The sequence below is a fragment of the Danio rerio genome, chromosome 15 (assembly GCF_049306965.1).
Source record: "Danio rerio strain Tuebingen ecotype United States chromosome 15, GRCz12tu, whole genome shotgun sequence".
NCBI lineage: Eukaryota > Metazoa > Chordata > Actinopteri > Cypriniformes > Danionidae > Danio > Danio rerio.
The window spans coordinates 8,511,264-8,535,420 of NC_133190.1; the positions used below are offsets into that span (position 1 = coordinate 8,511,264).

Sequence of the window (24,157 nt, forward strand, 5' to 3'; positions counted from 1 at the left end):
ATCTCCCTTTCCACCACATCCCAAATGTGCTCTATTCGATTGAGGATCTGGTGACTGTGGAGGCCAATTAAGTACAATGAAAGCATTATCATGTCAAAGAAACCAGTCTGAGATGATTCTTGCTTTATGACATGTGGCTTATCCTGCTGGAAGTAGCCATCAGAAAATGGGTACACTATGGTCATGGATGGACATGGTCAGCAACAATACTCAAGTTCTGTAGGTTGTGGCGTTGACACAATGCTCAATTGGTACTTTCTTTGTACCAAAGTGTGCCAAGAAAATATCCCCCACACAATTACACCACCACCATCAGCCTGAACTGTTAATACAAGGCAGGATAAATCCAGTGTTTTCATGTTATTGATGCCAAACTCTGACCCTACCATCCGAATATTGCAGCAGAAATTGAGACTCATCAGACCAGGCAATGTTTTTCCAATATTCTATTGTCCAATTCTGATGAGCCTGTGTGAATTGTAGCCTCAGTTTCCTGTTCATAGCAGACAGGAGTGGCACCCAGTGTGGTCTTCTGCTGCTGTAGCCTCTCCGATTAAAGCTTTGATGTGTTGTGCATTCAGGGTGCTCTTCTGCATACCTCGGTTGTAACGAGTGCTTATTTGAGTTACTGTTGCCTTCTATCAGCTCGAACCAGTCTGGCCATTTTCCTCTAAACTCTGGCATCAACAAGGCCTGTGCGTCCATAGAACTGCCGCTCACTGGATATTTTCTCTTTTTTGGAAAAATTCTTTGTAAACACTAGGGAAGGGATGATTGTGCATGAAATTCTCAGTAGATCAGCAGTTTCTGAAATACTCAGACCAGCCCGTCTGGCACCAACAACCATGCCACACTCAAAGTCACTTCAATCACCTTTCTTCCCCATTCTGATGCTCTGTTTGAACTACAGCAGATCGTCTTGACCATGTCTACATGTCTAAAGCTGCGGTCACACTAGAGTTTGATAACGCAAAATTCTGTCGTGCGGTGCTGCAAAAAGGGGCAGGAATAAACAAGATTATTAGGCATTAAAAAAGCGAGCAATTTCTTCATGTTAGGTCATGGTCTACAGTAGGTCTACAGTTAGGTCATGTTTTGATCCTCGGTTGGTCTCATGCAGTCAAATGATGCGATTTCGCAGGTCAGAGTTCATCAAGCTTGAACTTTGCACAGCAGCAACCTGCAAAACGTAACGCATGACCCTGCGTTTCCGGTCTGACACATTCGCGTGCGTATGAATGGAAGTCTAACGTATAAACGGAAGTCTATGGTGTGACCGCAGCTAAATGCATTGAGTTGCATGTGATTGGCTGATTAGAAAATTGCGCTAACAAGCAGTTGGACAGGTGTCGTTGCATAAATCGTATGCTTAATAAGTTTGCGCTGTGGCGAGGAAAATAAATGAATGAATAAATAATAGTTTGGTCAGTATTAAATAAATTAAAGTTGTATCATCAACAACTATTATTATTTTCAGAGTTATTGAAGTACGTTTGAAAAATGTTTTACATTTCTTGTTATTGAGAGTGTTGATTACTATTTTTTATTAGTTTTTGTGATTTTTAGTAAACTTAACTTGCATTTCTTCAAACTGTATTCCACAGAGAAAAAGAGCTTCTGACTCAAAACCAGCTTAAACCCACTGTTAAATGTTTCACCATATGGAGTATATGCTGTACTTCAACAGGAACTAAATAAAAAAAAAGTGTTTTGTCAAGTGACGTGCAAAACAACAAATGTAACAGCTCAGTTTACACAGTTTTCACCTTTGACGTGAAAGTAAACAACAATATTCCTGTGGCACAAGGAAAGAAAAAAGACAGCGAAGCCAGAGTCCCCAGTCTCTCCACTCTTTCTCTCTGTTTACCTCTCAGGGGTTTAAACAGTTGTGAGATGCAACAAACATGCAGACAGGCGTCTAATTGGCTGCTTGAATAATCACCTCCTTTCCCCATGGGCTCACAGAGGGTCTTGGTGTTATCCTCAAACGCTCTCTTACTCTCGCCCCGAGCTCGAGCACACTTGGCTTTTACTGCCAGCTTGCTGGCTTTGATAGCGATGATTAAAAAGAAGTGTTGCTTGGCGTATTGTTGCCCCCCTCACTCCTTCATACTCCTATTTGCATTGAATTCTCTCACCGATAGAACAAACTTCCTTTGTTATGGATATTTTGGAGATGTTATTAAGAGAGCGTGAGAGAATTTTTATTATTTTTTTTCCTGTCAGAGAATTAATTGGGGCTTCATGTAAGTTGCTTACTGTCAGTATTTATATAAAAAGTAAAGCATGCAAAGTACAAAGTTCTCCTGAAGTGCAGGTACCACCTTAGATTTGTGTGTTAAGCAAAGTCCATTGTGCTTATTTGCATGCTAAATTACATAACTACCTCAGAGTATCAACTACAAGCTAAATGCTAATTAGCAACAAACGCTAGCTGCACAAAGCAAAAAATATGCCTCTCTGAGCTTCAAATAACCTACAAAACACAAATCTCAAAATGTTCCAGCTGAAATAAACACTACATAAAAGGTTTTCTTTTTTAGGACCCAAGCACTGCAATTAAACTAATTATTAGCTCCATAAGCGGAGATTGATTTGCATTATTGCTAATAACGTTAAATTTAAAGGTCGTTATGCTATTTTTATGAGATGAAATATAATGTTCAGGCATCTGAAGAATGTGTCTGTATATTTCTTCATCATACACTACTCACAATAGGTTAGGGATATTGTTACTTACATAAATGCTTTTCTTATTTGCTCTGAATTTATTGAAATCAGTAAAAGTTTATTTTGATATTCCTAACAATGTATGAGAAGAAACTCAATTTAAATTCATTTACTATTTATACCTCCCAAAATTTAGAAAAGCATAGCCCAAAATAACAAAAAACAACAATCTCAGAAGGAAGTGTTTCCAACCATTTGCCGCAATGACAGCTTGACAGCTATGTCTCATGCCCCTCACTTTAGCCTCATGATGTTATTCTGAAGCAATGCTCTCCACTTTCCACAAGTGCTACACACAGTTCTGCCAGGGGGTGGGGTACGATCATCTAGTCTCTGCTTCAACTGGTCCTAAATGTGCTCTATGAAGTTCAGGTCAGGGGACATTAAGATCATACCATATGAGGCACTCCAGCTTCCTGAAGTCAAGCTGTGACAATTCTGCCACGATGTGGTGGAGCATTACCATCTATGAACAGAAATTTAGGGATGTGCTGGCAGAATTGGGGTATGATGATGTGTTCTATGATGTCACTGAGGTAAGAACATGCAGTGACTGGGTCATCTACAATAACTAAATAATTTTTGTGCTGACTGATGATGCTTGCCGAGACTGTTGCACCTCCTCCCCCAAAGCCAACCCTGGGGACCATGTTGACCTCAGTGTATCGCTTACTTCGCATTTTCCAGCAACACTAACTAACGTCATTTCTGTGAAAAATTACCTGACACTCATCAGTAAATAGGACGGTAGACCACAAGTCAATGGTCTTGTGCCCACTGCAAACATTCACAGTGTTGTCTTGGTGAAAGTGGTGTCACCTGCAACTGTCATCTGTCATTCAAGCCAAAGTGGTGAAATCATTGCGTATGTTTTGTTGGGAAATCCTCGTACCCCTCACATCTTGTAAATGGGCCTGCAGCTGAGTGGCAGTTACCTTAGACACTAGTCATTGTTGCAGTCTATCACTTGTGGTGCTCCATTCCTGGGTCTGTCATGAACACTGCCAGTCTTGGTGCAAGTCTGCTGAACGTCACCAAGTTCACGAGCAACATCTTGGACAGGTGGTGTTGCTTGTTTGTTAAGTGACGTTGTGCATTCATGTCTGTTTGAATGATGAACTTGGAATGACTTACTGACAATGCCAGCTTTTTATACCCAAAGAATGTTAAAAATTGATACCACATTAAAAAAGGTTTTCCTTTGGCGTTGGCCCCAATATAAGGCACACCTGTACCTGTGAATGCTATCTTACTGTATAAGTTGCTAAAACTCGCTCATTTAAAGGCAGGAACCGGTGGACATTCGACAACTTTTATCAAAAGGTAAACAAAAAAACAACAGTTTTCATCTGGAGCTCCTTTATGAGACTCGACACGTGTAAACACTCGCTCCAACAGGTCCCACCCACTCGCTTTCAGTCCCACCTAAACTGGCCACAGTTACAAAGCCAACCAGTCACAGAGCTTGCGCTATGCATCGTTGCAACGTGTAGTTACTTATTTTAAGAGGTGTGCTTTAGCATCTGTGTCAGCCACAATGAGGACTATGCGACTGTGTGAAGACTTCGCAGGAGCATCCACGTGCGCTTCACGCAGAAGTATAAATCAGCTGAAACTGTTACTTACAACGGAGGGATTTGCTTATTCAAACATGTCTGATAATCTAATAATCCATTCAATTTGCAAATATTTGATAAATGCAGCAAAAATACAGCCAGCTTCAGTAGTTCCAGTCTATTTAATTATATTATACCTTTTTGGCTAAAAATAAAAACTGGTCTCCTTAAATGCAAATTACAGTCAGCCAGTGTGTTTCTTTTTGACCTGAATTATTTACTTGGGTATGTCACTTTAGTGTTTGTTCTCGTGCTCTGATTCATTGCTGAATTACCAATCAGAGTGCTCTCTTCAGCTGATGCCAATTCTACATCATCAATTGAACCAACACAATTCACGTTTAAACCAACAATCCAAACTGACACTGAGTGATGGGTGACCATCAGCTTAGTGTGTCCTAACCTTAAAGAGCTGGGGAAGAAATTATAGGTATAAGTATATTAGATGTGTAATACCACATCTCTTGGACAAGAAGACAACACACTAGTAGCAAAACATGTTCCATTCCCCTTGGGCAGAAATTAATTATATTTAATCCATTTAAAATGTATTTTCCCGGAAAAAATCAGGTTAACAATTGAGGCATTCGAGGGAGTTCAGGAATTGTGTTTAATAGCCAAGAATCAAGTTGGTAGGAGTGTAAACTGGTGCAGGTGTCTTTTAAAGCAGTGGTAATTGTAACATTACAGTCCGGAGGTGAAATTCCATTGTGACCCCTAAAAGGGTCTGAGTTTGTTCTACGTGAGTTTATGACCCCTGGTGCTAGCAAGTCCGCCGGTGAAAGTCATTCTGTGACATCTTATCTATCAAGATGCTGGCCAGGAGTGGCAGTATTTCTGTTTGACAGCTTCATTCACAATGTTCTTAACCATGCACCTCATACCATTACTTGCTACTAGGTAATGATGGGCAAACAGAAAGCTCTGCCCCTACTCAATATACCATTTCCATTGAAAGTAAATCAATAATACTGAAAATGAAGTCTCAGCTATGTCCTGTTCACTCTGCCTTTAAAACGCACTCTTTCTCAGATCCTCAGCTCAAATAAAGTTTGATCATTCACATGTAATCTAGCAAGCTAATTTCATTCAAAGGTCCTTACAAATGACTTGCCAATGTTCTACAGTTCATTGAACGCAACAGAGAGCAACATCCAATTGCATGCCATTCAAGCACTGTAATGTGACACCTGAACTACAACTTTGACCTTGTTTACTGCTGACCTTGTGAAGAACAGCCACTGATTAGCAGACAATTTGCTTGACTATTATCATTAGCACCAAAACTGACAGATGGAAGACATCAAACTCATACTGTGACAATCACCCTGCTGAAACAAACTGCTTAGTTTAACCCCTGTGGTTCTGTATGCCTCACTCTGAACAGGATTTGAAATTGTGCAAACAACCACACAAAAGACTGCGGTCTCTAGAACCAGCCATCAGTAGGATTCTTGAGGTCAGAGGCGGTTAACAAGTATAAGTCTTACAAGTACACTAACCCAGAAAACTTCACTAGTATTTAAGTCAATATAACCCCTACACTTCTACTCATCCCACTCCAAGCAGGATTTAAATCACTATTGAACAAATGGACAAGGACGCCAATGACCTCAATTGGTTTAATGTCTCTGGTGCACCTTTGAAGGCCAGGGGAGCAAGGATTACTTAAGGCTGATTTATACTTCTGCGTCAAACACCGGCGTATGCTACGGCGCTGACGCATAGCCCATCGCCGTGGCCGTCGCCGTCACTGACGTGCACCTCTCAAAAATTGTAACTACACGTCGCAACAACGCGTAGCGCAAGCTCTGTGATTGGTCGGCTTGCTAGCGCCGACGAGTCTGGGCGGGACCGAGAGCCGCGCGAATGGCGCGAGCGATTGTTTACAAGTGTGGAGTCCCGTGAAGGAGCTCCGGATGAAAAGTTTTGTTCTGTGTTTACCTCATGGTTAAAGTTGTTGCACGTCCGCCGGTTCCTGCCTCAAAATGAGCGAGTTTGAGTCACTTGTACATCCAGGAAGTGTTTAGAATAGCAAAACAGAAGCGAAGAAACTCGACACAGAGGAACATTTACACCGCACTGCCCACTAGCGTTTCGGAAGTGTTAATGCAGACCAACGGAGACAGCACGCAGAAGTATAAATGCACAGCCACGCGCGTTGCCTGCGCCGTGAGTTGCGCCGGTCACTTGACGCAGAAGTATAAACCAGGCTTTAGTCCAGGGGTTCCCAAACTTTTTAGTTTGCGACCCCCAAAATAACAATTCCAGTGACTCGCGACCCCCAATATTCTCTGAGGTGGTTGTAAACATACAAATGTTGCACACAACTGTGCACACACACCAGTAGTAACTATATAAACAGGTTTATTGAAAACAAAACAGTGCTACAGTTTTTATAGTAACTATTCATTTGTTTAATTTAATATTACCCTCACTTTATGAAAATTGTGGGCTCGATGTTTATTGCTCAAGCTTCTTAGTTTAATTTTGGACACCAACACTTGGAGTCCTCTATGTTCTGTCATGGTCTTTAAGTTTAATGTATGTGAGTGGCGTGAATGTGTCAAAGTTTAACATTGTGCCGTTTAATCAGAGCCAAAATTAAAAAAATACTGTTATTATTTATTCACCTTCATGGTATACCAATTCCCAGAGATCTTTGTTTATCTTCTGAACACAAAATAAGATATTTTAGATAAAATCCGAGAGTTCTCTCATCCTTTATAGATAGCAATAGTCCAGAAACATTTAAAGTCCTGAAAAGGTACCAAAAACATTGTCAAAACATTCCATGTGACTTCAGTTTAGATGACTTCAAAAACCTGTTAACATTTATATTGTCTAAACTTTTGGAAACACTGGACAAGGATGAACTCTTCTGATTGCATGTGTTGAGCACCAATATTCGTGCACATTATTAAATGCCAAACACTTTTAAAGGATTGTCATTTGAAGGTATACTTCGGAATTTAAGGTGCATTAGTGAAATTGCAGTAAAATTGAGCAGGCTAAAACGATCAACTCTCTACTGTCAATATTAAACCAGCAATAAAGGACAATTCATGCACAAGCAAGGTCTCTTTAAGGCATAGGTCTAAAACGTATTTACTGGAGTGCCGCAGCTCTACACAGTTTTGCTCCAACCCTAATCAAACACAGCCGATCCAACTAATCAAAGTGTTCAAGACTACTAGAGACTATAAAGCAGGTGTGAGTTGGAGGTGGTTAGAGCTAAAGTATGTAGAGCTGTGGCCCTCCAGGATTCGAGTCCTTTAACTCAGTGATCATCTTTGAAATGCCTCTCGTGTATGCAAGTTCCTATCTCTTTGAATGGGAAAACATCAAATTCACAAAACTGTTGGCCAAACTTAATGTTAAATTTCATATTCGGAAGCACCAGTAAAATTGAACAAGTTTTTTCTTAAATTTTTTTAATAAATGTAAGAATCATGAATCAATGATAATTCTTTTTAGGTTGTCCAAGCAAATGTGTATGAGTATTATGGCTGTTTCAGAAGAATATCATACTGTTAATCACACATTAAATACCATACAAATCAAAACCATAGGTGTTTCACAACACTGGGCAGTGGCAGACTTTCCCTCTCAGAACTTTCTTACAGATTACAAAACCAAAGAACATTAATTTCCAAGTTTATTTGGTTTGCTTAAATGCATAGCTTTCAAGCTTTATGTAAATTTATTTCTATGTCGAGGCAAGTGTTTTCTGAGATTCTAGCATGATTGCTGACCTGAGAAGGTCGTAAGAAGTTTATAATACCAAAGCTACAAAAACTGTTGAAAAACGCACAACTGGACTGACCCCCTCTACTAGAGAACTGTCAATCTTTAGGCATCAATAGATGGCTTCTTTAATAGAAGTCAGGGCTTCCTTCAACAGTGTTCCACTTTCCCCATTCAAAACTATACAAGTGACATGTCTTGCATATTCTATAGTCTTTGGGGGAAGTCACTTTCAAACGAAGCAGCTTTGGTTAAAAGAGCAAATTCTCTCAAATGTGCTGAAAATCAGCATGAGGGAACTACCTCACCCCTCAAACAAAACTCTTAGATTGTCCAATATTGAAATGGCTGAGCAACGGAAGATGCAACTATACCTTTAGCCTTGCTATTTTCTTTAAGGGTTTTGGCTACATATACATCAGAAAATTCATCGCCTTTTTGGAAACCGATAATGTTATTATCGATGCCAACATTTTATGTTGTGGCTCAAGAGGAAGAACATTAAAATTGAAATGTAAGCAAGAAGTGCTGTGCTGCAAAACATCACTTCTTTCCCTCTGGATTCACAGACTCCACGTCTTTTTAAAACCTTAAAAAGACGTCTATTGGGAAAAGCAGAGAGAGAAAGAGCATGCTTAAGGCATAGGGATTTCTTTATAAAGAGGAAGCCAACACATTGATCAATAGCACCCATTCCCATTAGACAAGCATGAATGTCACCCAGGACCAAAGCATACGTGACAGGCAGCACAAGAAAACAGCGCGCCGCAAGAATACTAAAAGTATGTGCGCAGATGAGTGCGAATGCACAACACCCAGAACGGCTAATTCAATGTTCCCTGGCAAGCGCACCAGTGTAACAGCAGTGGCTCTCCAGCTGAAATTGGCAGTTGGAGGCTTTTAGCAATTATGTTTTTGTTAGCGCTTACAGATGCTTGTCTCTGAGGCCAGGCAGCGCTGGCGGTGAAGCACTGTAATCAGCCAAGCCTTGCTGAACAAAGGGGAGGGCCTGAGATCAAAGTCAATTTGCTCACAGGAGGAAAAATAGCAGATGAGAGGGTGATGGGTCTGAGGACGGCCGGACACACAGTCGCTGATGACCTGAAGAAAATGTGTGCATGATCATGATTGCAAAGAGGATCATGATGTTGTGGCTCTCTGCAGCAGTAATGGCAGCCTGTCCTCTGAGGGGCAAACAGGTCTCGGTACTGGGAAGGCGATTCAAAGACCAAATTTCAAAATGAAGCCTTTACGCTCTGTATCATCTCAGGAGCATCTTGTATCCGTTCTGTAGTGATTTTTGGTGAAAAATTATTGGCATATTCGGTGGGTAGACCTAAAGGGGGTCCAGAAAGGTGCTTTACACACATACAGTTGTGATTGTCAAGAGGTTTTGAGAGCTGTTTTGCCACCTGTTTCTAAAATTTACTATTGATATTCACTACATGTGGTAACATCAAATAACAAACACTATACATGAATTAAACTAAATGAATGACATAAAAAGTCAGGGGTCTAAAAATAAAAATAAATTCGATTTTACATCAATATGATTTCTAACAGGATTATCAACCTGCAAAACAATTAAATTGGGGGAAAACGATCACAAAAATAAGGACTTTCATGCATTTTACTATTATTTACGGAATGCTTCATCTAAATGGCTAAATTTTGTTATAATACTCCTTAATAGTCATTTAGAATCTTTCAATTTGCCACTATTCTTCAAACCACTAGGTTTGTTTATTATTATAAATATTTTTATGAAGTTCAGAATCAAAATAAAGATGTAGTTTTAGTTGTATATGCTTTTCTGTTCTGCTGAACACAAACAACATATTTTTATGCTTAATTTTCTTTTCAAAAGTTATTTCAAATTAGTCAAGCAAACACTTGCTCTTAATATGCCTTCTATGCATATAACATTATTTTACTACATTTCATCGATCTAGATACAAACACGCGAGTCACATATTACTGCAAGACCCAATCCCAATTCTATATTTGTAATACCACTCCTTCCTCTTGGCCATTGAAACAGCGTGCGTAGGGGATGGGACTCAAAATTTACCTATAAGAAATGAGATACCACTAAAAAACCTGTGCACGTGTTCATAAGTCATTGTGATCTCTTACTACATTCACGAATGACGACTGCTATAGTTATTCCAGTTGGTTATTTTTTGGTATTTACCTTCAGAACATCACTGAAGACATATATAATGATATTATAATGATATAATGTGGCAATAAGTTTGTAACTATACTGTGCATATGTATGTTTATGTAAACGCACGAAAACTACATTAAAATTATACCAGACACTATAAAAATGTAATTACCAGCCACTAGACTTTTCTGACAGGGTATTCCAGTGTCAGATATAAAGTATGTTACACAAATACTATGCAAGAGTTATTATTATGGATAGTATATAGTGAAATGTAGCGTTTTTGATTTTAGTGTTTTTTTTTCTCTTAAGCATGATGGTGAACCACTGCGAGTATAGGCAGATTTATATTTCTGCATCACACACACTTGTAAGGTCTGGCACCAGTGTTTCCATCTATTTTCCAAAAAAAAAAAAAAAAAAGAAGCTGAGCTCTGCCTAAAGAGTCACTAAATGTCACTAGATTGCGTCATATGTCAATTTGCATATAACTGATGCCATCACGTTCTACCATTTCTGTTTGTTTAAAAGCCTGTGATTAATAAAGTAGTATTTATATTTGCACTTTGCTTTATATATGCATGTCAATGTAACTAAATTTATTGCTGTTTGAATACAGTATATCAGTATAGATGTGTAGTGAATTTGCAGTAATCTCTCGGATAAAAAAAAAAAAAAAACTCTGTTCTGACTGAAACAGTCACTAAACTACTATCTGTGATTGTGAACAAGAAAAGAATAAACAGTCAAATTAAATAGTTAGAAGAATAGTTAAATAGAAGAAGCAGATCGGTTTAACTGTACAATGGAAATCACAATCCCGGTGCTGAATCATTTGCCATCGGTACACAGAAGAGTTATCTGCTCTCAGGCTGCAGGTGAAAGAGACTGCTTTACAAGGACTGAGCAACCTATCAGTGCTCTGAGGCGGGGGAGAGGCTGACAGCATCACAGCTCGTTGAGAAGAGTAGGGACAGTACATTATGGGCACATTAGAGTTTATAAAAATCTCCAGTAATGCACAAAAAATTAGCTAGATTTGTCGCTAATTGGTTTTTTGAAAATTTGTCGCTTTTGTCGCTTTGAAAAGTTGCTAAGTTGGAAACACTGTATGGCGCAGCCTCCAAATGATCGCACAAGGAGGATGGAGAGAATTCCTGGTGGGCCAGTCCATTTTTTGGCCGTGAGAGCCGGTGTCCCTAGTTGCCTGCACTCACAGTATTTGCACTTTTTTTATTAATTAATTTACTTACTTATTTGACCATAACCTCGCTCTTTTTATTCATTATTTTACTGCTACTCCACTTTTTTTATTCATTTTCTCACAGCCCCATAAGCAGAATGCAGCCTGCAGGTTAATGATGATATATCATTATCATTCGACTCCGCAACAGCGGCAGCTTGCTCATCAGCAAATTAATTTGTTAGAGATATGCGAGAGATTAAATATAATAATAATAATAACAACAATAATAATAATAATAATAAGCGCAAAGGTGGTGCTGAAAAGGTCAAAATAAAAAAAAAGCTAAGTACATTTTTCATTTAAACAGCAGCAGCGAAAGTTCAACAACACATGAAGACAGTGACGGATTTAGGCATGGGCAGTATGGGGCGATCGACCAGGACGGCATATCTCTAAAACCTTCTCCCCATTTCATTTCAAGGTTTGGATATTTATGAGAAGTGATTCTTACAAAAATATATATTCTGATACTGTTAATCATTACATTGTGTTAACTGTTCAAATAAATCTCACTGAAGTACTGAATTGGAAATGACGTTATTTTAATATAGTCAGTCATGAACTGAAGTGGGTCGGTCTATGTCTTAAAACTCCAGGGTTGAAAAGAAGTCCCACTTTGGCCCTGCGCTGACCCTAATGTGCATCTCTCAAAAATATTTAACAACGTCAAGACAAAGCGTAGGATAAGCTCTGTGATTGGTTGGCTTGGTAGCAGTGATGAACATGCGCAGGGCTGAGAGCCACAGGAGAAGAGCAAGTCCGATTGAGCGAATGTTTAAGTGTTGAATTCCAAGGAGAAGATGAAAACTTTTGTTTTGTGTTTACTTTATTATTAAAGTTGTTCCCATCACTGAATGAGTGAGTTTGAGGTACTTGTAGAGTATGTAGCAAAAAAACTAAAAACAAAAAAACACCTGTAAAGAAACTCATGGCTATGCACAAGGTATGCGCCGTTGGTCATGGCTATCACACAACGTAGAAGTATAATTCAGCCTTTAGAATGAACTTTCTTCATGTTAGTAAATAAATAACTTTAACTAATGGAAACAATCAAAATGTGATGTCTTATCAATTGCAATGTTTACACAAATAAATGTTCCTAATATGTCACTTCTACTAAATCAAACATTCTGATCGGATCAAAACACACTCATCTTCCATTAGAAAAATCATCCATGCGAGATTCCTGCCTTAATCATGAAGATGCACCTTTGTCCTTTGCAGTCCTTATGAGATTCATTAAGAAATCTTCTTTTAGTTATGAAGTCAATCAAGCATCTTTGAGCAGTAAAGCGTGCTGCAGTTTTGCCTGAGAACAAGCCTGTATTAAATTGAGGGAGGAATGCTGATGTGGTTAAATTATTCAGAATGGCATTCAGGTAAATGCCCCTGACAGATAATAGGAGAATGATGACCTGACACAATCACAGATGCCTGTTGGTTGGCATGCAGCGTATCAAAGACACATCAGGCCTGACAGAGAGCATTTCATGATGATACTTGAGCCAGATTTACAATACTTCATCCATCTGAATGGAGAGAAGCACCTGAAGAATGCATCTATTGAGAGAAGAGAACCAAAGATTGAGAGGAGTTAAAAACAAGGCTTTAGTGTCTGTCAAGAAGTGATGTCGACAGAATTTTAATGGCTGATGTTTGTAGTGGAGTGCTCAACTCAGGGGAAAGCTAGTCTTCTGCGTTATTTTCTGAAAAGAAAGGAGAAAATGGAAGGAACAAACTGCTCATCCTGCTGAAAGGACATTGAAGTGACTTTTTAAGGCGCTAAAGTGCTTTATCTCGCTCTTGAATCCAAATTCATGATAGCGTCCGTCCTCACTAAAGCTTTTTGGCTTATATACCTCTGGTAAAGATTGAGTTTGTTTACTAAAACATGGGTTTTGTGGCAGTCATCTGATGTGGCGTAGCCCATGCCAAAGTGTCTTTTAATGTGTAAACAGTGTAAAAAAAAGATTTTGGCTCATTTTGCACCCGCTATTGAATGAAAGTGTAAACGGCTTCAGAATGTTTTGTGCTGCAGTGTTTCAAGGACACATTTGGCCACACTGGAGCTGTGAACGCTAATGCATCCTAATGCTTTTCAGCTGCAGTGGAAGAGAAGGCTACAGCAGAAGGTTGACCAACATCGTGTTTCCATTAAACTGGAATATCATATAAAACATTTGTGAATGCAGCACAGCTCCCATCGTTCCCATCCAATGAGTCAAATTGAACAAAATCCTCGCTTCCTGATTGGCGCCAAATAGCAAGAAGAAAATTTGAATTTTCTTTGGTAAGAGGAACCACTGTGGGCTTTTTTATGTAATAAATGACTTTTGTCTCAAAAGATGAAGTTCAAAATGTAATGAATGTGTGCTGGCTTTTAGTGGTGCGAGACCACTCTTTGGGAGCACACCACTCAAGACAGTTCTGGAAGGTAATAATACTTAACAAATTTAATGACAAACTTTGAGATTTTACACAGATCAAAACTAGATTTTGATGTTGGGCAATGTGGTCACTGGTTTGAACATTAATGCCACCCCATCATATCCATTTTGTTACATGACTTGTCATATGGGGAGCAGTTTGAGAAGAGAATCCCAGACTTCTCTCTCCCCAGACACTCCCACCAGCTTCTCCCGGGGGATCCCGAGATGTTCCCTGGCCAGCCAAGAAACATAGTCCTTCCAGCGTGTTTTGGGTCTTCTCTGAGGTCTCCTCCCAGTGAGACATGTTTGAAAAACCTCCCTAGGTAGGCATCCAGGAAACATCCACGCCACCTCAGCTGGTCTACCTTAACACAGAGGAGTAGCCGCTCTACTCCGAGCTCCTCCATGGTGACAGAGCTCCTCTCATCCTACCTATAAGGATGTGCCTTGCCACCCAGTGAAGGAAACTCATTTCAACTGCTTGTATCCAAGATCTTGTAATTTTGGTCATGACCCAAAGCTCATGACCATATGTGAGAGTAGGAACATAGACTGACTGGTAACTCGAGAGCCTTGCCTTTTGGCTTTGCTTATTTTTACCCACAACGGACTGGTAGATCAACCGCATTACTGCTGCTGCTGTATCAATCTGTCTGTCAATCTCACGTTCCATCATTCCATCGCTCGTGAACAAAACCCCAAGATACTTGAATTCCCTCACCTGGGGTAAGGACTTTCCTTAAACTTGGAGTTGGCAAGCTACCTTTTTTCAGTGGAGCACCATGATTATTTAAGCAATAGTCTTAATTAAGTAAACAGTAATCTAAAAATACCCATAAGCACATACACAGACTTTTATTAATTGAATACTCTAAACTTATGGAATTTATAGAGGATGTCAAGAGCAAAGCAAGAGCAAGCTTCTATCAAATGTACTGATGCATTGAACAGAAGTTTAAGGTTGGTTATTATATGGATACTTTTGTATTACCCTTAAAAGAACATTCCACTTCTTTCAAAAATGCTTCTAAATATTAACTAAACAGTATTTTTATATTTTTTTCTATTTAAAGCTCTTTTGTAGTAACAGTCTATTACGATAGGTGGAAAACGAACAGTTGGTATTTACTCTATCGATATGGCTAGTAACTATACTTAAATTCCAGCATTAAATTAAGGAACTTTCCTGCTGTACCTGCAGCAGGCGAAATTATATTACAAAGCACTGTTACCTGAGTTACCTCAAGAACTAGATAAGCTCAGAACTAGGAATCTCTGTGTTGCAAAGCTTCTAGGTTTAACAATGCAATATAACAAGCTTGACAATTACAAGCACTGGACTGTCTAAAAGGAATCTGGCATTGAATTGTCCGAGTGGTGTAAAAATGTTCTACAAGCCATTATCAATTCAATTCAATTCAATTCAATTCAATTCAATTCAATTCAATTCAATTCAATTCAATTCAATTCAATACAATTCAATTCAATTCAATTCAACTTTATCTGTATAGCACTTTTCCAATGTAGATTTTCAAAGCAGCTTTGCATAGAACATCATAGTAAATTGAAACAGTGATAGACTAGTTTTCATTGTTTAAGTTCAGTTCAGTTTAGCTCAGTTCAGTGTGGTTTAATAGTCACTGCTGAGAGTCCAAACACGGTAGAGCAAATCCATCAATGCGCAGCTCTACAGATCCCAAACCATGCAAGCCAGTGGCGGCAGCGGCAAGGAAAAAACTTCACCAATTTGCGAAAGTAAAGAGTTACAAAACCTTGTGAGAAAGCAGGCTCAGTTGGATACGGCCATTTCTCCAATCTGGCAGTCTAAGCGCCAGAGGCTGGAGAATGTTGGACCTCAGCAAAGACTTGTCTGTCCCAGGAGCGTCACATGAATCAGTCTCATGCTTTCCACTCCTCCATGACCACCACAGCAGCTGCTCAGGATACGGCCTGGTCCAGGATTAGGGAACCTTGGGTTCATCTCTTCCCTGGTCTTGGACTGAATCAGTGGGACAAGAGTGTGTTTACCAACCTGACCATCAGTGCAAACCACTCAGACATTACTGTCAAGAACAAAAAAAGACTAGATGAACCTGCTTATAGATGGTTCAATCCAAGTGGACCACAATAGCCGGGAAATCAACAAAATATCCTGAAACACAAAAACTTGGATAGTTTTATTTGTGTTGGGAGTTCTGGGATGCAGAAAGAAAGGTTTCTACCAAAATCTGGAGCAAATCCCAGGGAAGCCAAATGTTTTTGAGTGTATAAGTTCGTGCTGTTTGGGGCTGCACATGTCATGCAAAAAGTACTCTCTAGAGAGGAAACAACAAGGACTCTGGATGATGTCCAAGAGCATATCCCCTGCCGGTCCTACACCACCCATCCCACTCAGAGCTGTAAACAAACCAGCAATTCTTTGTAGGGCAGTCAGTGGCTTGAACAAGGGGGCCAAAGACCCTGACCTCTAACGTCTGTTGCTAGAGCAATGTTTCAGGTTTAGAGGAGTGAGGTTTACCTGCACAGCACTTTACTTGCTGGACTCTGTTACTCCCGCCCCATGAGCCTCCCTCCCATGAAGGTCATGGCACCAATACAACCCCTGTCGATTCTTCACCACCTATCGCGCTCAGAGCTGGAATCAAACCAGCGATTCTCGGCATTGTACTATTATTAATATTTACTAGCGTGGATGATGTAAAAAACTAGAAGTGTTTGCCATGAAAGTCTATTATGAGAATTCCACAAATTCAACCAGACAATTTGCCTGATGTGTACATTCAGCAATATGTAAAATGAAAAAGTATGACTGCATCATTGTTGCTGTATGCAGATCCCTATGTAAATATGAAACTAAATAGTCAGGCACTCGGCAGCCAAGATGGATTTGTAGATTTTTAGTGTTCAACTGAGAAACCCTGGTTGAGTCTCAATCCCTAGCTCACGAGTAGCTTGATTAGTATAGGTCATGTACACAAATTCTGGGACTGATAAGGACAGTGATGAGTTTGATTCACTACACATTGATACACTGAGTGTGACATGAGAAAGTCCTCGTTAATCAACATCAAAACTGGAACTTATAACAGCATCAGAACTAATATTGTTCATCGCAAGATATATAATGTTGAGCTGGGATTATAGTTGACTTGTTTGACTTGTCCGAATGAGTCTCTCAGAGGACTCTGAGCTGTATGGATGCATACATACAGATAAATGTGTGTGTATGTGTGTGGGCTTTAATGAAAAAGCACTCAGGACTTATTGGGTCAGGCTTATTTAGCTCTGCTGACACAAAGTGCCACTTTCATTCGTCTTCTGTACTAATTGGACGCTCTGCTTCAGCACTCATGGCTGGAGGATGCTTATCACAACACACATATGCACACACACATACTTAAACAGTATATATGATTTTGAAAGATTCTTTATAGGTGTAACGTAATTTGAGAAAAAAACTGCTCATATGACCTTACCCTGTTATATGACCTTTTTCCTACCCCTAAACTTAACCCTCGCAGAAAATCTGTGGCAAATTTAGAATGTCAAAAGACTCTGGTAAGTATGATTTTTAAAGCATTCTGATAACAAAGAAACATTATACAATTTTCTGTCCTCATAAACCAAAGGTCTCAAACTCAATTGCTGGAGAGCCGCAGCTCTGCACAGGTTTGATCCAACCCTAATCAAACACAGCTGATCTAAATAATCAAGGTTTTCAACACTACTAGACACTAATAGATCAGCTATGTTTCATTAGGGTTGGAGCAAAACTGTGCAGAGCTGCGGCCCCCTAGAAATTGATTATGAAACCTATTTTTATTATACGTAAACCATATAAACACTCACATTAGTTTGTTTTTGTGAATTGTGGGAATATTACACAGGTTTACATTGTTTTTATACTGTACAAACTGTATTTTCTTTCCCATCCCTAAACCCTATCCATAAACCCAATCCTCACAGAAAAAAATGTGCAGTTTTACTTCTGTATGATTTTAAAGATTTTTGAGAAATAATTAATGATAATTCAACACCTATTTAAAATTTGTGTCGTGATATATCAAACACACACACACACACTTTGGCATTTGGCCGCTAGCATTCATAATCATATTATTTCTGTGTTTTCTCAGTTGTTAGCATCACACAGTCACTCTCTAGCATTTGGTTGCCATTTTACACTCCCTCCACCATCTCTAACTTCTCCTAGCTCATAGCTTATGTCTGTTTGAAGGATTAGTCAACTACATAGCAATCAGCCTTGAGTCTTTTGCATCCACATTAACTCATAATCAATTGAAATAGTTCAATAATGCTCTTAGGTTCTGTTCTCTTAGCCCCATGGGATGGTTGACATACTGCTCCTCTCCCTGCTCTGTCCATCGGGCATATAAAGTTTTTCCCAGAACAGAACCATCCCACCAATGATAACTGACACTGTAAACCACCAGACACTGTAAACCACCAGATCCTGCTATCTACGCTTGAGTCATTGGGTGTTGCAGGCACTGTTATTCAGAGGTTCAGATCTTACTTCTCTGACAGGTCATTCAGGGTGTCTTGGAAGGGAGAGGTGTCCAACCTACAGCATCTAAACACTGCGGTACCACAGGGCTCTGTTCTAGGGTCACTTCTCTTCTCCATCTACACGACATCTTTAGGATCAGTCATCCAGAAACACGGATTTTCCAACCACTGCTATGCTGATGATACCCAGCTATACCTCTTTTATCACCCTGATGATCCCTCGGTTCTGGCTCGCATCTCAGCCTGCCTGTCTCAGCCAAAACAGAAATGCCTAAGTTTCTGCTAACCCGACTCTACATCATAACTTTTCAATCCAAATGGATGGGGCAACCATTACTGCATCCAAAATGGTAAAAAAAACTTGGAGAAACGATTGATGACCAACTAAATTTCTCTGACCACATCTCTAGAACTGCTTGATCTTGCAGATTCACACTCTACAACATCAGAAAGGTCTGACCCTTTCTATGTGAACATGCAGCTCAACTCCTTGTTCAAGCTCTTGTTCTCTCCAGACTGGACTATTGCAACTCTACTAGCCGGGCTTCTAGCTAGCTAACCTCTTCAGATGCTTCAGAATGCAGCAGCACAAGTGGTCTTTAATGAAGCTAAAAGAGCACATGTCACTCAGCTACTCATCCGTTTGCACTGGCTGCCAGTTGCTGTTCGCATCAAATTCAAAGCTCTGATGTTTGCTTACAAAGCGATTTCTGGCTGCGCTCCTTCTTATCTGCTCCCACTTCTGCAGATTTATGTGCCCTCCAGAAACTTGTGTTCTGTGAATGAACATCGCCTCGAGTTTCCATCCCATGGAGGGAAAACATTCCCGAACTCTCGCATTCAATCTGCCCAGTTGGTGGAATGAACTCCCTAACTGCATCAGAACGGCAGAGTCACTCACTGTCTTCAAGAAACGACTAAAAACTCAACTATTTAGTCTTCACTTTCCTTACTAATCTGCAATTCCCTCTCTGGCTCCACCACTAACTACTACTACAAAAAAAAATACTAATGTTTTTCTTCTTGCACTTTCTTTACATACCAGAAACTTGCCAACAGCACTCATTCATTGTTGCTCTTATAGTTGTTTAAATTGCTTCCTTGTCCTCATTTGTAGGTCGCTTTGGATAAAAGCGTCTGCTAAATGACTAAATGTAAATGTAAACTGCAAGCTTAAAGAGCCCCTATAATATTTTTTTCTTTTTTTTAAATGACCTTCCATGCAGTGTGTGTCAAATAAATAAATAATGTCAGTTCAGATCTTTTGTTTGAATGCATTGGGGTGGATATGGGACATCTACAAATATGAAGTGCCAGTTCCGGTAAAACGTGAATGCGCCTTTCCCTTAAGACTAGTGGAGCGTGGTGGATCATGGGACTGATCATGACGCAAAAATGACGATCACTGAAAGATAGTGATTTGGCTGTGGAGAATAAAGGATTAAACTTCATTATTCAAAACAATGCCACAGTATAGCCAACATAGTGCTGTGTTTGTTCCTGTCAGTTTTCTGAGTTTTGATACAATAACCTGTGCTGCAATGTGGTATTCGCCATCCGTTTGCTATTAAAGGAGGCTATTTTGGGACTTTGTCAAACTTTAAAAGGGACTTTAGCCCATACATACAGACCTTTCTGGAAAACTACCGGCAATCTTCCGGAAAGGTCCGTATTTGTGAACTGGCTCTTGCAAAACCAGTAAGTTAATTTCAGCTATTTTCTGGAAAAAAAGTTGTAACATTAGCGGTAATTTGCTATAATGCTGCGCTGTGTGAAGCCAGAAGAAAGATTGCCGGAAAGAACGCACTGACATGAGACGTCTACTTTAGCCAGTCAGAATACTCAGGCGCATTTACATCCACGCTGTTAATGAAAATAAAAGCCTTTGAATATTTTTCCAGACACATTTAGCTGCTGGATGTTAGTCAGATAATGTTTCAATGTTCTTAATGCCAAATGTGTAAATAATTATCGATAAGATGCTTATGATAAGCCGTTTACCTTCAAACTCTGCTTGCGTGACGAGTCGCACTTGCCCGTGAAACAGCCGGTGATCGCCAGCAAACACACATATGTACACCTTGACAAGCAAAAATGTTTATCCATATGTTTTCACTAAAGTTGTTCACAATACTTATCCATCGACAGAGTTTGTAAAGTAGTCAAATGTTTACAAATCCAAGCAAGGCAGTTAAGGGCTTATTTCTGATTAATGATGTCAGAATTTATGGGTATCTTGAAATGGATTTCTGAATGGTCTTTTCAAGAAAAATTCCGTAACGTCCATGTCCGTGTGAACAATGCTTTTTTGAATTTTAAGGATATTCACCGGTATCACTGTGTGTAAGGACTACTTGTCAGTAACTGTTACAGTTCATAAGGACCAGTTTCTTCTCCCTCTGAATCATAACATTTAAGTGCAAATAAAATTGTTGCCTTGTTTTCTGTAGCTTTCAAAATTTGTATTTAATTGTGTGTTGAAACTTGTAATCGCTCCACACTTAGTGTGGTTTAACAGCAGTGATTAGTGCTTGTACAGATCAACTTATAAACATTTTATGCAGTGGTCCCAGAGCTAAGTTTACTCGCATGTACAAAAATTGGCACACACATCAAACATGCCAATACCTACAAAAAAGTCTGTTGGAGTGAAATCTCAAACCCAACAGGAAGTAAGATATTTTTAACTTCCTCGACCGAAAAAGTATGTTTTTATTTGTATTTTAACGGGCTTTCTAAGGATTTTTCCCAAAGGGGGTGTCCGTGGCGGCCTCACAAACTTAAATTTTCCGCATACAAACCTATAAACCTTATGTATTTTTAATCAGTGCTTGTAATTCATCTGTCAGGTTAAATCTGTATGGGGTTATTCACATATTGCGTCTAAAACCATGTTGAAAACGTGACATATGCATCTTCATTTACCAATTTAAATGCTTTACTGAATTCGTGGCCTTCTGCCATTTGTCTTTGCTATGGCAACTATCAGCTCTTCATACACACATGCAGCGCGGCCAATTTTCACTATAGTTCAACATTTGCTACTGTGTGGAATAATACTGAATGTGTGTTGTTACTCGGGGTTAGGGTTATGAGTAGAATAATATGCTGGTGTTTACCTGCATTGCTTTATTGCAATCTTGCATTGGGCTTTCACATACTTTCTGCTTATTCATATCCACGGTGGCCATTTCTCTCTGTCTCGCACTGAACCCAGTCAACCAATCACAACAGACTGGGTCATTAGACAAATTACAGCAGATTAGACTCACGTAAAAGAGGGGTCTCTGAACAAATTATATGAGAGTGGTTGGGATAATTAGCTAAAAATAAATAAACGAAAGTGATTCTGACTTAAATACATATTACATATTTAAGCTTTAGATCTTAAATGTATACATAAAACAAGAACTATACTTTACAAAAAAAATCTTCTGTTTTGAAAGATCATATATAAATCACTTGTTACTTTCCATTTCTATTCGACTGTGAAATGTCTGAGTGAACATTGGTTTCCACACCACACATTCATTCATCCTAGCTGTAGCTTCCAGTAAAAACACTCAGCTTGTGACCTGTAATCAGAGTTTAGTGAAGGATATTTCCCCGCCGGCCCCACGGCCACCCTGTAGTCGCTGTAGCTGTTGAAAGGGTGGAAGTTGAAGATGAAGATGAGGTTTGCTCTCTCGAATACGATCACCTTGTCACCCTCATGCTTGACACTGACGTATGCCTGAGGAGAGAGAAGATCAGACACTGCATAAGTGTGTGTGTGCTTTCAGCCACACATGTGCTGCATCTCCTCTAGATGAATATTGCTGAAAATCCTGCAGCTCTTCATTGCCTGTGTGTGAACTCATTGTTAATCTTCCTGGTGTTATTAAACCTTTATGCTGTAAGATGGATTTTGAGAAATGTCTTATGGAAGATTCTCAGTGCCTTGTACGTTCAGAATAAGGTTAATTTCAGAAGAGTTAAATACAGATGAATAAAAAAAATACACCAAAAAATTAAAATATTCTATAATAATAATAAAAAAGAATAAAAAAAAGAAAAATAAATCAATGAAATAAATAAATAATAAACATCAGGGATGCTCCGATCAGGATTTTTACAGCCGATACAAAGTACCAATACTAATGCTTCTAGCTTTATAATGCATTAAACACATTTTCCCTCTAAGTGTCATACTGAAGTGGAGATCTCACCTTACCTAAGAGAATAAATTAAGGATGCAGCATATGATCACTTAAACAGATCTCTTTTAATTAGTTAGTGTGGTCATGTCATGGCCAGAAGCCGCTTTACAGAAAATAATATAAAGCAGATTTAAAAATTAGAAAAATTACAAACAATGCAATATGGAAACCTTTGCAAATGATGAAAGAATAATTCAACATGTCTCAATCAAGAAAATGTTTGTAGCACATATTTGATGCTTAAGTTAAAATGTATACCTATAAATCCATTACTTTCTTACTAAAAGTAAATAAGCCTATGAACCACTGTTTATTGCATTAACCATTCATGAAAAAAAAAAAAATCATAATTTTAAAGTTTAATTTATCTAATAATTCCGGCCAGTTTTTAGTGAACTTTCAGTTGTTATATGTTAAAAGACCTAAATACATGCAAGAACCTTCAAATATTTTGTTCGTCTACAACTACTGACGAGGTTGACGCTCAATGAGTGTGGGAGGGATTTGCACTTGCAACATCTTTACTGCTTTATTCATTTAAGCCATGATTTTTATTTTGGCTATTTTAACAAATTTTTCTGGATCACGGAGCCTTTATGAATATCCGTGACACTTGCAGAGCTTGCGGGAGAGGTCATAAGTTTGGTTGAGACACTAGATAGGGGCTTTGCACATGTCACAGCACCTCAAAACACTGGAAATACAATGGTTGCCCAAGAGTCACATCAATAGACTGTATAAACAGGTCACACCTTATTTGTATGTATTTTATCTGTTGTGGAGTGAGCTCATAGATCCCACAACTCCACGCATCATTTACCTCCTCATGTGTTGAGGTTGCTGTAGGCTATAATATAGCTATAATATACCAGAGAACATGTGTGTCTTCCTCTTGCTTGTAAACTCATGAACAAACCCCCTGTGATCGGTTCATGAGATTGGCCAAATTGGCAAGGACCGATCGAGTCATTAAATGGGATTATCAGCTGATACCAGTCTTCAGCCAATCAATCAAAACTTGTCTGTTCATTCATACATTTTTTCCAATTCATTTCGGCGTCACCATGCTCCCACAGAGCAGCTCTAATTAACATTTATTAATAGGAATTTACAATATTTCATACTATTACCATTTAATAGTTTAAACACACATTAGGGTTGTAACAATATACCGGTATGACGGTTTACCACGATTTGAACGTGCACGATTATCATACCATGAACAATTGCATATCAACGGTTTTAACCCTTAAAGACCGAGACAGCCGCCCGCGGCTAAAAATAAGTATTGCTCTTAAATGTTTAATAACTTTTGATCCGCTGATCCGATTCATACAATTCAAAGATTGGCATAAAGAAGAGAATCTCAGCTTTCCAGTGCCGTATCACATAACATTCGCGGACTTCCTTTTATTTATTTTTTTTTTTTTTTTTATTGACCTCAATAACAAACATACAAAATTCAACAATTTACACAAAAGAACACAATG

The 24,157-nt window shown here is 39.1% G+C and overlaps 1 protein-coding gene across 3 annotated transcripts in view; it reads right to left on the reverse strand.

Moving 5' to 3' along the window:
- gbe1b (glucan (1,4-alpha-), branching enzyme 1b) overlaps positions 1-24,157 on the reverse strand; it is a 252,713-nt gene that overhangs the window by 34,734 nt on the left and 193,822 nt on the right. Inside the window, exons 14-16 of one of the 3 annotated variants that reach the window (XR_012390608.1) lie at positions 22,044-22,201; positions 16,032-16,090; positions 15,740-15,937 (exon numbers count right to left, since the gene is read on the reverse strand). Coding sequence is in view for 1 of the 3 variants with exons in the window: in XM_068213679.2 (XP_068069780.1) it covers positions 22,067-22,201 (135 nt within the window). In the remaining 2 variants the exon portion in view is untranslated. The remainder of the gene's footprint in view (positions 1-15,739; positions 15,938-16,031; positions 16,091-22,043; positions 22,202-24,157) is intronic. The other 2 variants (XR_012390607.1, XM_068213679.2) reach the window with 2 other exon arrangements.